General features: G+C 38.2%; 1 protein-coding gene across 1 annotated transcript in view; it reads left to right on the forward strand.

Moving 5' to 3' along the window:
* Positions 1-18,416, forward strand: part of NSF (N-ethylmaleimide sensitive factor, vesicle fusing ATPase) — a 153,436-nt gene that overhangs the window by 27,200 nt on the left and 107,820 nt on the right. The window contains exons 5-8 of the mRNA XM_066363119.1: positions 752-918; positions 5,295-5,402; positions 5,842-5,917; positions 9,400-9,555. Of these exons, the coding sequence (XP_066219216.1) occupies positions 752-918; positions 5,295-5,402; positions 5,842-5,917; positions 9,400-9,555 (507 nt within the window). The remainder of the gene's footprint in view (positions 1-751; positions 919-5,294; positions 5,403-5,841; positions 5,918-9,399; positions 9,556-18,416) is intronic.

Consider the following 18,416-nt stretch of genomic DNA (forward strand, 5'->3'; position numbering starts at 1 on the left):
CGCTTGTTAAATCTAATGAGAAAATAGGTGGGGATATAGCTTAGGTTTCTAATTTTCTTAAGCTTATTTTTTTAGTATATGTGCTGCCAAAGCGAGCACTTAAGCTTATTTTTTATAAATATAGGGTTAAGAGTGTTAAATTTAACTTTTAATGTAGATAAATTTTGTTGTGAAAGGTTTGAACATTCAAGATTATAAGTCTTGATGTGTTTTGTGGCTTAAATTATGTTTAAAGCATTCTCCTACCAGAAATGCTTATCTTGATTGTAAAGTCAGCTTTTTAAAAGGTGAATCAAACAGACTTAATAAGAAGAACGATAAAACCAGGCGATCAGGTGGTCAACTTGAGACAAGGAAGGGTGTGGAGGCCATCAAAGTAGGAAGCTGGTCCCATGTAGGTAGAGATGTAGGCATAGGTAAGGTAGGAGTGTGGTATGAAGAGGGTGCTAATTCAAAAGAGGTCTCTTGGGGGCAGCAGGGGGCTGTGATTTCCCATAAGAGTCAGGTGAGGAATAAAGTAGGAGAGTTTTTGTTCAGTATGTTCTATTTAATTCAGATGGGGAAGAAAATCACTAGTGGTTATTACTATTTTTTAAAATCTGTGCCTGTTTCCCTCCAGGGAAGGCTATGTAAAGCCCCGTTTTGCTCAAGTTCTGTTATGATTCATTTAGGTGAAACTTTAATTACTTGAAACACAGCAAGTAGTTGGTGTCCCTGTCATTTAAAAAAAATGCTTCTTCTTTTCCCTTAGTGTCCTTATATACATTTGACAAGGCCAAACAGTGTATTGGCACAATGACCATCGAGATTGATTTCCTGCAGAAAAAAAGCATCGACTCCAACCCTTATGATACTGACAAGATGGCAGCAGAATTTATTCAGCAGTTCAACAACCAGGCATTCTCAGTGGGACAACAGGTAGTTTGGAAATTTTCTGTCATTCCTTTCACTTTATAGGCGTTCTAATTCCTGCAGTTGTCCAAAATTATTCTGCTTTTAAAAAACTGAGAGGAGCTTTGCATATGAAAGGTGAATATCTAAGATGAGTGATAACAAGTGAGGAAAATGTTCAGGAAAATTCTAAAGTTTGCGTTAGGTTACTATGTCATATATAATTACAGCAGCTTTTCTATCTGTAAGTTTGAGATAATTGCAAACATACATGACTCAAATTTCTTCTTTGCTCATTATGAGGCATCTGTTTAGATTTTGGGTGTCTTTCTCTTTTACTGACATATTTCTGTAGGAAAGTAGCTCTTAACTTTTTTTGGTTGTGAACCTCTTTGAGAATCTTAAAGAAATTAGGTATATATATTTTCAGGTTTTTTATAGAACTGCTGGAGCCCTGATTTTCTCTCCTTTAAAATGATATTGTGGTCCTGGCCGGTTGGCTCAGTGGTAGAGCATTGGCCTGGTAGAGCGTCGGCCTGGCAGAGCATTGGCCTAGGGTGTGGATGTCCCGGGTTCAATTCCTGGTCAGGGCACACAGGAGAAGCGCCTATCTGTTTCTTTACCCCTCCCCCCCTCGCTTCTCTCATTCTCTCTCTTTCTCTCTCTCTCTCTCTCTCTCTCTGTCTCTCTGTCTTCCCCTCCCCTCCCCTCCTGCAGCCATGGCTTGATTGGAGCAAGTTGGCCCCTGGTGCTGAGGATGGCTCCATGGCCTCTGCCTTGGGTGCTAAGAAGAGCTTGGTTGCTTAGCAATGGAGCAACGCCCCAGATGGGCAGAGCATTGCCCCTTAGTGGGTTTGCCAGGTGGATTCTGATCAGGGCACATGCAGGAGTCTGTCTCTGCCTCCCTTCCTTTCACTGAATAAAAAATAAAAAATTAAAATAAAAAAAACTGACATTGCCATCTGACTTGGTAGCTTAGTTGATTCGAGCATCATCCTGTATGCCAAGGTCCCCATTCGGTCCCTGGTCAGGGTACATACAGGAATCAACCAATGACTGCATAAATGAGTGGAATGACAAATCAGAATCTTCCCTTCCCTTCCCTTCCCTTCCCTTCCCTTCCCTTCCCTTCCCTTCCCTTCCCTTCCCTTCCCTTCCCTTCCCTTCCCTTCCCTTCCCTCCCTCCCTTCCTTCCTTCCTTCTCCCTCCCCCTTCCCTCCTTCCCTCCCTCCCTCCCTCCATCTTCCTTTCTCTCTCTAAAATCAATAATGAAAACTTTAATTAAAGATATGCCCTGGCCAGATAGCAGAGCATAGTCCTGAAGCACAGAGGTTGCTGATTTGATCCCCAGTCAGGACATATACAGGAGCAGATCAATGTTCTCTTTTTCCCTGTCTCTCCTCCTCTCTCTCTCTCTTTCTCAAATCAATATAATAATAATAATAATAAAACATATTGTTAATCTTCTAAGAAGAAATTCTGCCTTTTTAAAATTATACTCTTAAAAAATATGTGAATTCATATATTGCTGTTTGTACACATAGATACATAAATAATCACTGCTTTCTTTTGTGCTTTACATTTGTTTTCTTCTTTGTGACTTAAAAATCTTTTGTTTAAGTTTCAATTTTTTGAAATGTTCAGTTTGTTGTTGAACTTATTCATGCATTCATTGGTTGATTCCGGTATGCGCCCTGACTGGGGATCGAACTTATAACCTTGGTGTATTGGAATAATGCTCTCTCTCACCAACTCAGCTTCATGACCAGGGCATGACTCTTCTTAAGCATTCCTAATTCCTTCCTCTTACCACAGCTCCATAGCAGTTGTCTCCAAAGTGTGGTCCTAAGGCCTCTGGGGGTCTCTGAGGCTCTTTCAGGGGGGTTGCAAAGTCAAAACTATTTTCATATTAATATCAAGACGTGTCTTTTCCCTCTTATTCTCTTATGAGCAGAGACAGTGAAGTTTGTAGATACGAGCTAGTGTAGCAGCACATCGACTGCTGACGTGGACATGTGGTCCAGCTGTTTTCCATTTATGAAAATGTGACGGTGCCACTCTTCCAGCTTGTGTTTTTTATTTTGGAAAATAGAAAGTATTTTATAAATTAAAAATGTTATTTTTGTTAACATATGGATTTATTTATTTTTAGATTAATAAATTTTAAGCTTTTTTGTTCTAATTTCTAATATGGTAAATATCAATAGATATAATTCATACAAAGGCTTTTGGGGGTCCTCAGACATTTTTAGGCTTATAAAGGGATCCTGAGACTACAGCATTTGATAATCTTTGCTTATAGCGTGCTGATCTCTAATGACTTACCTGGACTGCCTTGCAGTGTCTCACATGGGAGGGTATGTAAGGTGGGGAACGAGGGAATTGGTAGAAGGAAAGAGTTATTGAAGTGAAAGTGTTATTTATTTTCATATTCTTGTTCGGTGGCATAGATCTAGAACAAAACTCTAAGAATTTGATAATCCACACAGTAATATCAAACTTTTGTGAGTTGAAACTGAAGTACTGATCAACAGGAAAAGGACACAGTACACTTACCATTATTATTATTATTATTTTTTGTATCCCTCTGAAGCTGGAAACGGGGAGAGACAGTCAGACTCCCGCATGCGCCCGACTGGGATCCACCCGGCACGCCCACCAGGGGCGATGCTCTGCCCACCAGGGGCGCCCTGCCTAGACCAGAGCCACTCCAGCGCCTGGGGCAGAGGCCAAGGGGCCATCCCCGCTCCAATGGAGCCCCGGCTGCGGGAGGGGAAGAGAGAGACAGAGAGGAAGGAGGGGGGGGTGGAGAAGCAAATGGGCACCTCTCCTATGTGCCCTGGCCGGGAATCGAACCCGGGTCCCCTGCACGCCAGGCCGACGCTCTGCCGGTGGGGCCCACTTACCATTATTTTTAAGAATACTAGAATTGGAATGAACCTCAGAGTTTATCTTGCCTAACCTCCTTATTTTGCAAGTGAGGGATTTTAGGTCCATAGGAGGTAAATGGCATTCCCCTGGCTACACATCCAGGGGCCTAACTGAGACAAGAACTTACTAGTCAACTGATCAATTAATTAAACAAATATTTATTGAATATCTAGTAGTTCTAGCCACTATTTTAGGCACTACAGATTAGCAGTGAACAAAATACACATGATCCCTACTCTCACAGAGCTTACTTTCTAGTTTGGGAAGGCAGAAAATAAGAAATATTGGTCAAGTTCTGTTATGATTCATTTAGGTGAAACTTTAATTACTTGAAACACAGCAAGTAGTTGGTGCCCCTGTCATTTTAAAAAAATGCTTCTTTTTTTCCCTTAGTGTCCTTATATACATTTGACAAGGCCAAACAGTGTATTGGCACAATGACCATCGAGCATGCAACCAATGCAAGCAATGCAACTGTTAAGTACTTGGACATAAGTAGAATGGGATGAGGCACTAGGGAGCCACTGTGGTTCTGCTTTGGATTAAATGGTCCAAGAAGGCTACCCAAGAGGACCTTCTTGGAGGACCTTCAGCTGATAATTTATTGACTATGTGTTCATTGCGTTTTGGGCTATCATATATTTATTCCTCTGGATTCCTACACTTTTGGACTAGTAGGTCACCTTGCCAAAAACTTTATTGTTTTTACCTTTTCCTTTAGCTTTGTATTTTAGTAGAAAATGCATGGAAGAATGTTTAATAGAAAATGCTTTGGTATTTGTAGTAATTTTATACCTAATAACATGTGGACATCTATAAAGCTATGAAAGAAAATCCTCAAAAAAAAACGAAAAAGAAAATTCTTCATAATACAAAAAAGAAATAAATACCTTTCCCCAAATCACTTAGTATTTATTCCTTTTTGTAGTAGGTCGTAGTGGCAGGATTTACAGTCAGCTTTGCCTGTATCCCCCAGCATTCAGAAGAGGGCCTAGCTTGTGGAAGGCATGCAGTAAACACTTGGCAAATGAGTGCATCAGATATTGTCTCCGCACTTGTATGGCAGGCATTTTGTATTGGTTGTAGAAAAGCATGGCTATCAGAGTCACAGACCCAGGCTGAGTCATGGCACTATCCTTTATTGTGACTCTGGGTCCCATTGCTTAGCCCCTCTCTGGATCTCAGCTCCCTCGTGAGTTAAAACTGAGGAATACTTTCTGTTTCCAAGAGAGTTTGTAAATATTAATGACGTACCCCCCCCCCCATGGTGATTGTTTGGTACAACAAATAACTCAATACATGTTAGTTCCCTTCTCCTCTCATTGGCTAGATGGGTGGTTTGCCCATGGAGCAGATTTAAGAGGAGCACACTGAACAAAGCTGTTTTGCATTTGGGAAACATTGATGATGATGTGAGTGCCAAGCCATTATATCATAAAGTGATTTTATGCTTTTACCTCTTTTCTACATAGCTTGTGTTTAGCTTCAATGAAAAGCTCTTTGGTTTACTAGTAAAAGATATTGAAGCGATGGATCCCAGCATCCTGAAGGGAGAGCCTGCGACAGGTAAAAGACAGAAGGTATGTTTTATTTCTAATAATTTTTATTAGATAAACATTATGATACGAATTGTGCAGATTAATAAATTTCCTACCCATTCTGTTGCTCAGTGATTTCTTTCTTTTATGTACTTTTTTATGATAGTGAGAGGAAATTTCTTTTATAGTGAGCATTGTTGTAAAGCTTAGCGTAAAATACAATTATTTGTAATCCTGGTTGAATGCAGATGATATGTGTTGTAAATAAAAACAGTAAGACAGGCATTATGAAAAGATATATGCATTGAAATAAAGAGAATAGAAATAATTGGAACGTAGTTATGACAAAAGTAAATGTAACTTAGATGGTAGTTTGAAAATTTGCTCTGCTCAGAGACCTTATTTTCCCTTTGTTCTTGTCTTTGCTTTGATACATTCATAAATCTGCTATTAAACTACTAATTATTGTCTTTCTGTACAGATTGAAGTAGGATTGGTTGTTGGAAACAGTCAAGTTGCATTTGAAAAAGCAGAAAATTCATCACTAAATCTTATTGGTAAGAGAGTTTTTAGAAGATTCTGAATGTAGTGGGGTCATCTCTCTTATTATATGTGACTCAATTACAGTGATTTTCAAATTGGAAGGAAGGCCCTGGTCATGTTCAGTGGGTAGAGCATCGTCCCTGCACACTGAGATCAGTTGGATCCAATCCCCAATCAGGGCACACATGAGAGGCAACCAATGAGTGCACAATTAAATGGAACAATGAGTTGATGCTTCTCTCTCTCCCTTCCCCTCTCTCTTTCAAATCAATGGAAAAATAAATAAATATATATATAAATAATGGGAAGGAGAATAAGAGACCTCCCTTGAGAAAGCTCTTCACAAAATCATAATGTGCCAATGTAGAAAAGTTTAAAACCTTCACTAGATCAGCATTGTCCAATAAAAGTATAACGTGAGCCATGTATGTAATTTTTTTTTTTTTTTTTTTACAGAGACAAAGAGTCAGAGAGAGGGATAGACAGGGACAGACAGGAACGGAGAGATGAGAAGCATCAATCATTAGTTTTTCGTTGCGTGTTGCAACACCTTAGCTGTTCATTGATTGCTTTCTCATATGTGCCTTGACCATGGGCTGCCTGGTCAGGCCACATATGTAATTTTTAATTTGCTAGTAACCACACTATAAATAAGAAAAAAAAATCAAGATAAAATTAATTTTTAAAGTTTTTATATTGAGATAAGTTTAGGCTTACAAAAGTTTACAAAAGAAATTCAGAGCATGCCTATATTTCTTTCACCAGTTTCCTCCAATGTTACATCTTAAATAACCATAGTACAGTTAACAAAACTAAGTTATGGTTACATTGCTACTAACTAAACTACAGACTTCATTCTGATATCACTAGTTTTTTCATTATGTCCTTTTTCTGTTTCAGAATCTAATTCAGGATCCCAATCTCTGACAGTTCCTCAGACTTTCAGGGTCTTTCATGACCTTGAGAACTGGTCAGTTACCTGCTCACAAAAATTAGGGGATCAGGGAACATGCAGATACTCTAGTACTTTCAGCCTTTTGTACAGTGCATTTTCACCAATGAAATCAAAGTTGGTTTTGCATCTCATTTGCATAATCAAACAACTTTCTTTGACTTGTCGTTTGCTTTTCTGATGTTCTTGTTTAATAAAAAAAAAATCAAATGCTTCTTTTTTTCTTATCACTTCATATTTTGAAATACCCCTAATTTTTGTGAGCAGTATATTTTGTAGAATGTCTCTCACCTGGTGTGTGTTTAGTGCAATACTAGCAGCGTCATTTCTGTTAATGATTCAGTGATGAATGTGCAGTTGAAAAAAGTCTTTCCAACAGCTTCATGGTTCATTCAGCCCTATTCTTCTACATTTGCCCTACTTTTTTTTTTTTTTTTTTTTTCAGCGAGAGAGAAAGCATGACAGACAGGGACAGACAGACAGTAAGGAAGAGAGATGAGAAGTAGCAACTCATTGTTGCTGCACTTTATTTGTTCATTGATTGCTTCTAACATGTGCCTTTACCCGGGGGCTCCAGCTGAGCCAGTGACCTTGGGATCACGTCTATGTCCAAGTTGGTGAACCCATGCTTGAGCCGGCAACCTTGGTATAATATTTTGAACCTGGGTCCTAAGCGTCCCAGGCCAATGCCATACACTGCGCCACTACCTGGTCAGGCAGCCCTACTTTTATTATATTAAAATAATGCAGACTGGGCTTTAAGAAGAGTAACTTACCAGAATAATAATAATAATCCATTAACTGTACAGCAATTCTTATTTTTGATTGATTTAATAATTAAGTTGATGTCTACAACAGAAAGAGAATCTTCATTGGTTGCATGCTATCACATCTAAGATTATTTAACTTTCTTAGAATGTGTGGCCTTTTTTTCTTGATTCACATATTATCATTCTCTCTTACTGTTTTTGTTTTATTGTAAAGTAAAATATTTATTTTATAAAATATGGATAGACGCCCAAAAACAACTCATACAACTCTAAAATTTTATTTTATTTTTATATTGTTTTGTAATTTGTTTTTTCTGCTGAACATATTTCAAGCATCTTAATAAATACTTTTTTTCAACATAATTTTTAGTGACTATGTATGTCATTTTATGAATGTAGGATATATCAAAATCTATTATTGATCCAATGTTTCTACAGTGACATTTTTGTATTTTATGTTTTTTTTTTTTTTACAGAGGCAGAGATAGACAGGGAGAGACAGATAGGAACGGAGAGAGATGAGAAGCATCAATCATCAGTTTCTTGTTGTGCGTTGGGACTTCTTAGTTGTTCATTGATTGCTTTCTCACATGTGCCTTGACCGTGGGCCTTCAGCAGACCGAGTAACCCCCTGCTGGAGCCAGGGACCTTGGGTCCAAGCTGGTGAGCTCTTTGCTCAAGCCAGATGAGCCCGTGCTCAAGCTGGCGACCTCGGGGTCTCGAACCTAGGTCCTTCTGCATCCCAGTCCGACGCTCTATCCACTGCGCCACCACCTGGTCAGGCGCATTTTATGTTTTATACTCCTTTTGTACCTTATTCTAAGGGAGTTGCGTGACTAATATACAATGTGGATATTTCTAAGTAATTCATGCAAAGTGTGATTGGTAGATTTTTCCCATTGGAAAATAAAATTGTGTAGTGATTTAATATGCAGTATATTTGGCCACAAGAGGGCAGTAGAGTGTAAGAAAAATATATTCCACAGCTTTGTAAAGGTAATGTTAAATCCACAAAACTCTCACCATAAAACTGCCATCTAAAATAAACTTTTTCTAATGCGACCTTTTTCTTCCCTAATTAAAAAACTATAATATTACTTTTTTAATTTATAGTAGAGTGTAGTAAGGCACTTTTATTATCTGTGTTTGTGATAGTTACTGTGGTTCTCTTGAGTTTCTTTAGGTGGCACTATGACATTTAAGTTAAATAATTTTTGTCTGAAAGAATTTGAAAACAAGAATTTTGAAATCATTACAAATTTTAGGATTATTTTAGGATTTTAAGTACAAGTTAAGAAAAAGTAAATAAAACATTAAACTTATTCAATGTATCTTCTCAGGCTGAGAGGTTATATACTCAATTATAAATTTAATCTAGATGAATATTTGTATTTTTAAATGCACTTGCTTTAGGAGCCTTGAGAGACTCCTATATTTCAGTTGTATTTCTGGCAGCTAGCGTTCTCTTCATCAGAAATGTACATGGTATTTCTTCTAATCAGCCAGATTAGTTAGCTTGGTTAGGATTAAAGGTTGCTGAGACCAAGTCCCATGGATTGATTACACGTGGACTGCAGCATGAGTTTAGCTAGTCATTTTGAAAGTTTACTAGCAAAACAGAATTGGGACCAAAGTAGTTCACATAGCAAAACTCATCCGTATTAAAAAATCAGTTAAGAGCCTGATTTGCTCATTGAGGATGCCCAGTGAGCTGTCTTTTCACCCTCACTGATGAACTTCTTGTTTCTCATTCGGTTATCTTCGTTTGACACAGGCAAAGCTAAAACCAAGGAAAACCGCCAGTCTATCATCAACCCTGACTGGAACTTTGAGAAAATGGGCATCGGGGGTCTAGACAAAGAGTTCTCAGATATTTTCCGACGAGCATTTGCTTCCCGAGTGTTTCCTCCAGAGATTGTGGAGCAGATGGGTGAGTTAAAAAAGGAAAACCTGATAAAAATCCTGTCTTTTTTTAAAAATGAGTGTGATGAAGTCTTTGTAGTAATGTTTTGAACTTATTCTTTAGACATGCCAAAGTATTTTTCTCTTTTAACTTCCCTTTAAAACAGTTTTCTAAAAGTGTTTTTGAAGTGTTAGAACTTTTAAAATTACATTTTAAATTTATGGGGAAATCATAGAAATTTTTTTGGTTTTGCTTTGTTTTATTTATTTTTCAAGTATGTTTTTCTGTTGGACATATTTAGAAGTTTTATTTGGTTATTTATGAATGTTTTTACATAGGGAATATTTAGAAATTTCACCTAACTATAAAGATCCACTTTAGGTAAGATATACCCTGACTGTGGACATTGGCCAACACTACCTGCTGTTTTTTTATAATGTACTGGTTGCATTACTTAATTAGTATATCTTCATACCTCATAAATGGATACTTGGCATGTTTTTAAATTAGATAAGTTTGATCCAATAAGACGAATACAGGGTATACATAGGAGTTTCCATACTGCATACAAAGAAATGCAGTATTCATTTATCACTTTCTTCTTGAAGGTTTACTTAATTTGTCTGTGTGAAGTGGCTTTATTTGCCCTAGTAGAAATGCTGTCATGACTGTTTTCATATCCATATTATAGGTTGAATTGGAATGTGAGCCACGGAATATCTCAGAAAGGAATGTGTAACAACAGCTTCTGGCAGACTATTAGTATAAAAATGTTATCCAAAAAAACTGAAGCAATATGAATATATTACTCCTCTCACCCTCATCATTCTTTATCTTTAAATTGCTACTGGGAGATAAAAGTTCATTCATAATGGTGGGGATAAGAACTGCTTTCTAGGCACTTAAGTGCTTGGTCCTGTAGCCTTCTATTGTTGGTAGCTTTTCTGCCTGGTCGCTCACTCTGATAAATTACAGGCACAGCACACACCTGTTCCATGGGTAAAGGTCGAGTTTGGAATTGAATTAAGAGAAAATGACAGAGACCCTCATCACCTGAGTTTTATACACCTTGAAATGGCAACGACATACTTTTTTATCTGAAAAATACAAAAGCCAAGTCCTAATAAAAGAATTAATTTGGAAAATAGTAAAGAAAGTGATAGTTCACTATCTTGGTAATGTATATTTTGAGGCACAATAATTCCATAAAGCTTTTTTGATCAAGATATGAAAATACTGTTTAAATATATTGTAGGTATAGGTAGAAATAAAAAGATGACTCTAAATGATGTAAGTTATTCTTGTAGAATTTTTTTTTTGGATTTCAAGAGCACACTCTGGTACAGAAAGAGTCTAATGACTGTGTCTTTGAACATTATACAGTCTAGCCAGCAAGTAGAATAATAACTGCTTCTGTAAAGCCACATCTTTTCATTGTATTATAAAAATTTTCTCACTGTTTGAAGCTATGGAGGAATCAGTTATGCAGATACTAGTTTTCTGCTCGTGCATCATCTCCCTGCTCATTAGAGCCTCTGTCTGAGTTTGGGTAAATAACTCATAAAGGAATAAAACTTATTTGGTTGACTTGTGATTTTGCCAGCTGTCAAAGGATTTGAAATTAAACCAAAACCAATATGGAATTTCTGAGTGAATTTAGTCTGTTTCTGTAATCCATGTTGAAATCAGTTGAATTATAATAGTATGCTTTTGTTTTTATTAACGTACTTTTTGACTAAGGACTATGGATTTGAATTTTATTTGTGAATGCTATTATATAGAACCCTTTTTATGGATTTATATTTTAATGTTTTTACACTAATTTAACAAGGCTAAAAAGAGTTCTGTTCTTTTTAAAAAGTAATATAGTTTTTCTTTTCATGGCTTTTTGCCATCAAGAAGCATGTGCTATCAATTTGATTTAAAAGAGAATACATATAAAGCTACCTTGGCTTTTGAGCTGGGTTGAAAGGCATTTTCTTTCTTCCGAATGAAGATTCTCAATGTCCTAAAGCTACTATTTTAATGGTGAAATGGCTGTGAAATAATTATCTTGCTATGCATGTGTCATTTCCTATTTTCCAATAGAGGCTTCTTTTTTCCTTTGAATTTTGAGGAATATCCGTAGTAGTATACTTATTGCACAAGTGCAGTGTGGTTATACAGTCCTCTTAAGCTTTGGTAAAGGCATATCAAAATTCAAATTGCTACTTTTGGATAGAAATAAAATAATGTCACACAAGTCCTTTTCATATATACCCTACCTTCTTTCACCCCTCCAGGTGGAAACAAAATTGGCTGATTATTTTCCTCACTCTGTTAACTAGACAAACCTGTATGGTTGTGGCATCCAGTTGGACACTGGATAAGATTGGTTAAATCAGTTTCAAATAAAAAAAATAGTGATTAGAAAAGAATAATTATGGGGCTATTTTGTTGTGATTTAAGCAGAGGGTTTTTTTACTTTTGTCTTGAGACCAAGTCATTGTTTACCATGAAGTCTAGTGTTATGTCTACTTTGTAAACAGGAATCTTAACTAAATGGATCTTTTTGCCTATAAATCAAAATTTAAAGTTCACAAAGTGATAAATTTAGAATTATCTTTTGTCATATTTATGAGGCTGATAATTATGCTTCTAGGTAATATAGTTCTTTCTTTTTGCTTGTAAAATTTCATGTTATTTTTCAAAATTGAAAATATAATTTATATACTGTACATACAGAATGTTGATGATGTAGGAAGACAGAAGGACTAACCAGAGGCACACAGTTATGTAAAATTGGGGACTAGATGAGGTAATACACATGAAATAAGTCTCCTATACTGTATTAGTTTCCAATCTGTTAGTTTCTCACTCTCTCTTTTTTTTTAGGGGGGGGACAGACAGGAAGTGAAAGAGATGAGAAGCATCAACTTATAGTTGTGGTACTTCAATTGTTCATTGATTGCTTCTCATAGGTGCCTTGATGGGGGAAGCGGGGGCTCAAGCTGAGCCATTGACCCCTTGCTCAGCCAGCAACTTTGGGCTTCAAGCCAGCGAGTCTTGGGCTCAGTCATGCCTATGATCCCATGCTCAAACTGGCGACCCCACACTCAAGCTGGTGAGCCCACGCTCAAGCCAGCAACCTCGGGGTTTCAAACCTAGGTCCTCAGTGTCTCAGGTTTACGCTCTATCCTCTGCGCTACCACCTGGTCAGGCTAGGTTCTCTCTTGAAGTACTTTCAATTATGTAGTATATACCTTGCTGTTTTTTCATAATATTTTAATAGAATTCAAATCAAGGAAATCCTTAAAGGGGAAGAGAAGTCACATACAGCCCTACAGACAGAGGAAGGAAGGCCATGAGTAGAAACGGGAAAAAGGATTAATTACTTAGGGAGAATATGACAAGTGATTTTCATCTACCCATCCACGCGTTGGTGTGGGTCAGCCAAAGTTAACCTCTCTGATGTTGTATGAAGATATTTGTGTACCTGCAGTTGAAAACACTGTTAGACTTTTGTTTTTGTTGTTAATTGCTTTCATCAGTGTACTATTTACTATTTCCTTATCTGTAGCTGTTAGACTCACCCAAATCCTGGAGCAGGTCTTTTTGAAAGTCTATGAAAGCATTCACAAAGAAAACTAGATCTATACCTTGCACTTAGTGGATACCACATAGCTATTTAGTGAGAATGTCCTCCAACCCCTATAAGATGGATGTTTAGTTATAAATTTCCTTAAACCCTTAGTTTGTGGTATAACAGATGCACCTTTTGAATGCCAGGGTAGAAATGTGGGCATCCAGAACCAATATCTGGAAGTACAAACTCAACAGCTGGTTGCTGTCCTTGAGAATACTCAGATAACTGAGTATACACTCTGTTCAGACATTTACCACACTTAGTCTTTAGTCTTTTGCCTGCAGGTTTAGAGTGCTCAGGATAAACGATTGATTTCCTCAGTTCTCATTGTAGCTCTTTTGTTGGCAAAGATAGAGTTTCTTTCTGCAAAGAAACTTCATTTTTCAGCACCCTTGGCAATTACCTCTAAAACTGTAAATGTCAGAGTGCGCAGGCACACACACACAGAGACACAAATCCTTTTCAAAGAACAGTGCAATAATTGTTAAAGAATTAACATCCTTTAGTGTAATTTTAGGACTAGTTTCACATATATCCAAGTACAAGGGCTTTGGTGGAAGTTATCCATTTTAGAGCTAGAAGGAAAAGGGTGTATGGACGTAGGTCCTCAAGCCTCACACTGCCCTTTGGTGGATCTATACCTTGTAGATATCCAGGCCACCTAGTGGGGAGAAAAGCCACTTGTTACATGGTCTTGTGCCTCCATTCTTTCAAACTAACAGTGTGTTCTTTTTGGTCCCCTTGCCTCTGTACCTCCCTCTTTAAGCCCATTTTCAATCTGTATTTTTAAAGGTTTCTTTTGAAATTCTAGAGGAAAGCAACTCTTTTCTGCTATAGTAAGTGAGGCTGCAGTTACTCTATGAAGTGGAGCTGCTGAGAGATAAGGAGCCTTTCAATAACGTGCAGACATCTTTCAGATGCTAAGAACAGTGCAAATAAAATAGAGTGGAAGAAAGGGCGCTAGGGTTTTGAACATGCCATATTTGGGTGAGAGGGAGTTCTTGCTAAGATTAACATAAACACTGACACTCTTAAAATGCATTTTCACACCCCCACTCATGAGCAGAGATTGCTATTTAAATGGGGGTTAAGACATCTAGCCGAACTCCAGGGCTCTGTAAAAGGAACCCTAAGGCTAAAGAGCTTATCTGAAATTTGAAAAAAAGAAGAAAAAAAATGAAGCTTTCTGACATTCATCTTTTTCCCTTGTATTAGTCATAACTTGCTTTTCAGCTATATTTTAGGTTTTGAATGCCAACCTGACATCTGTTCAAGTCTGCCTGTAATTTATTAGGAAAGGAAAAGAAAGCAATTGCTCGCTGGTTAGAGATGCAAAACTTCCCCCTTCTGGTTTTCCACAGAGTCCTTATAGATGATACTTGGACATGAGGAATGTAACAGTTCAGTAATTTACAAATTCTAACTTCAAGTTGGGGAATGTATGAAGATTTTTTTGTGTGTTTTTTTTAATTAGAAGAAGAAGAAGATGACTTATGACTTTGTGATTTCCAAAATCTCTAGAGCAGAATTTAGAGATCAAGCACACACCCCGAAAGAAGTACTATAGGTGCTTTTGTATAAATTGCCATTTTAACCTCAAATTAATTTTTCCATTGGTTTTAATTTTTTAAGTTGAATTTACTTATATTTGAATAGAAATAATGTGGCTGTGCTTATATCTCAGAGTCAAATTATATGCAAATTCAGTTGGCATTTTTTATTTATAGGCAGACTTTTAGAAACAAATCTTGCCTGCCTGTGGTGGCGCAGTGGATAAAGTGTCGACCTGGAAATGCTGAGGTCGCCAGTTCGAAACCCTGGGCTTGCCTGGTCAAGGCACATATGGGAGTTGATGCTTCCAGCTCCTCCCCCCTTCTCTCTCTTTGTCTCTCTCTCCTCTCTCTCCCTCTCGGTCTCTCTCTCTCCCTCTCTCTCTCCTCTCTAAAAATGAATAAATTTAAAAAAGAAACAAATCTTTTGGGGATGCAGAGTTGTCTATAGAGTCAAATGGATTAGATGTGCTGGCAGCTACAGTTTAGTTATATGTAGATCAATAATTGAGTCACTATAAAGTTGAAATCTAAGTTGGAACCTAGTAAGAAAATGATTAAATATACTGATATACTGTACTATATCTTCCCATCCTCACAGTGGAGCAAATCTTAAAGTGATATAGCTCTAAAGGAACAGATATGGGGTTTTTTTATTTGTTTTTGTTTTTAGCAAGAGAGAAAGAGATGGGGACAGACAGGAAGGAAGAGAGATGAGAAGCATCAACTCATAGTTGTGGCACCTTAGTTGTTTATTGATTGATTTCTCATATGTGCCTTGACTGGGGGGCTCCAGCAGAGCCTGTGACCCCTTGCTCAAGCCAGTGACCTTTGGCTTCAAGCCAGACCTTTGGGCTTAAGCCGGATCTTTGGGCTCAAGCCAGCAACCATCACGTCATGTCTGTGATCCCACATTCAAGTAGCGACCCCACGCTCAAGCCAGATGAGCCTGCGCTCAAGCCAGCGACCTTGGGGTTTCGAACCTGAGTCCTCAGCATCTCAGGTCGACGCTCTATTCACTGAGCCACTACCTGGTCAGGCCAGATATGTCTGTTTTAATGGAAGAAATCTATAAAAGTAAATGCATTACAAAAGTCTCTGCAGACACACACACAATTGAAAAACAATTATTTACTCCTCTGAAAGGGAAGTTAGGATGGGAATTATAGGGAGATTTTTCTTCTTTTACTCTGTGTACTGTTATGTCTGAGTGTTTTGCTGTGATACTAGGTTTCTACTTGTGTTATTTAAAATAAAACACAGGCCCTGGTCGGTTGGCTCAGTGGTAGAGCGTCGGCCTGGCATGCGGAAGTCCCAGGTTCAATTCCCGGCCAGGGCACACAGGAGAAGCACCCATTTGCTTCTTTACCCCTCCCCCTCTCCTTCCTCTCTGTCTCTCTCTTCCCCTCCCACAGCCAAGGCTCCATTGGAGCAAAGTTGGCCCGGGCACTGAGGATGGCTCTATGGCCTCTGCCTCAGGTGCTATAGTGGCTCTGGTCACAACAGAGCGACGCCCCAGATGGGCAGAGCATCGCCCCCTGGTGGGCGTGCCAGGTGGATCCCAGTTGGGCACATGCGGGAGTCTGTCTGACTGCCTCTCTGTTTCCAGAAAAATACAAAAAAATAAAAAAAATAAAAATAAAATAAAACACAAAAAAGATAATATCGCCTGACCTGTGGTGGCGCAGTGGGATAAAGCGTCGACCTGGAACACTGAGGTTGTTAGTTCAAAACCTTGGGCTTGCCTGGTCAAGGCACATATGGGAGTTGATGCTTCCTGCTCCTCCCCTTTCTCTCTCTCTCTCTCTCTCTCTCTCTCCCTCCCTCCCCCCCCTCTAAAAATCAATAAATAAAAAAAATAAAAAATAGAAAAATACACCCCCCCCAAAAAAATGATAATATCACAAGCCATTTCTCTCTCATGGCAGCTCCACTGTCAGCACAGCAAGAGAGCAGGGAAACAGGTATATCCCACTCCCTAACTGCAGTTTCTTTGGAGCAGAAAAACACAGGGGTGAAGGCCTGGGTTCTTAGGGCATTGTGGGAAATCCTTTACAGAGCAAAAACTATGGCCCAAGGTCGGTAAGCAAGCCGTAGGCAGAAGTGATACTAGAGTTTGATTCTCCTGGCTCAAGAACTCTGAAATATAAGAAGGAAATGACTTAGTAAGTTTGTATGTCGCGGTCCAGCCACAACAAGTCTATTATGGGGTCTTCGAACGGGAAAAGGTATGGAATTGAAATAAATGATAGACAGGGACTTAAAGATATATATATATATATATATACAGATGGGTTCAGGAGGACGCCACGGCACACAGTCTCTACTGTTCCTTAGCCATAACGTGCCTGCTCCCAGAAACACATCCACTTTTATTCATAGAAAAAATGTGGTGCATCAGCAATTCAATTAAGTTTCCAAGGCAACACAAAGATAGCCCCCACCATACCATCCAAATCTACTTTACACTAATAAGAAACTAGCTTCCAGCCTCCTCGGAGAACATGGGTAAGACAAATAAGATCAGATGTAGCTCTTTGTTAACTAGGCAAATGAGGTGGGGTTTGGGCCCAGCACCTCAGTCCAGATTGCAAAAATACCGTTTATTTATTCAGTCCCCAACATTTGTACAAAAATAAAGTGGCAGAGCTGGAATTGGAAATCAGGATGTCTGGTTCCAGAGCCTGTATTCTGATTTGCCTCTCCAGATCTTGAGAGATGAAACCAAGAATCAAGTAGTTAGGAAAGTCTTGAACTTTATGTCAAAGAATATCCTATCATGAGAAAATAAGTTCCACTTTTGCCTTTTTTCCTAATAATTCTCAAAAAAATTCACAAAGCTTTCATATATACAAACTCTGAGAATGTAGACATAGACACAATAGGTGTGAGGTATGGAAGGAAAGAGAGGAATGATTGAAATACTGAAGGTCTGGCCTCACCCCCTACCGTTTCCTATATGTGTTTATAAATGACAACTATAGCGTTCAGAAATCAACCAGTACTTTAGTAATTTTCTAGAATTCTACATAGTGAGTACATAGAGAGGTAGTTATAAACTACAGAAATCTGATCTTTGTATTTAGATATCAGACAAGACAACTATTTAAACTTTCCTCTGCTAAGTAGTTAAACCACCACCTCCTTCTTCTTCATCCTCCTCCTCTTTCTCCTCCCTTTCTTCTTTTTCCCCTTCTTTTTAAGATTAGGGACATTTCGAAAACCTCAGGCTTTTGTCAAGGCAGTGAGTATATTGACTGAAAGCATAAAGACCCCTTTAATCTATCTAGGTTTTAAAATTTGAGTAAAGAAACTGTCTTGATTGGGATTTCTCAATTTTCTTATTTTCTGGCTGATTTTCTGAAACTTGAATGTGACAAAAATCAGTATCTTGGCCTTGAGTAAGAAGCATAAGTGCTCAATATATGAGAGTGAATGAACTCTCTAAAATACTAAGGTTTTATAAATAAGCTACTTTTCTTGTAACCTGATGTATTCAAATCATCATGAGTCAAGAGACGTGAAGAGTTGGTGGTAGGACTGTAATGACTAATAGCTCTAGTGTGCTTTCTTCATGTGTTTTTTGTTACCTATTGCAGCAATAATGCAGGAAGGAGGTAGTTCCATGGGTGTGTCAGAAGCTCTGTTTTAAGTGAACTGTCAGCTTAGAGATGGAACATAAATGTTAAAAATAACCATTTAAAGTTAAACAA

Source organism: Saccopteryx leptura, chromosome 2 (genome assembly GCF_036850995.1).
Source record: "Saccopteryx leptura isolate mSacLep1 chromosome 2, mSacLep1_pri_phased_curated, whole genome shotgun sequence".
Lineage (NCBI taxonomy): Eukaryota > Metazoa > Chordata > Mammalia > Chiroptera > Emballonuridae > Saccopteryx > Saccopteryx leptura.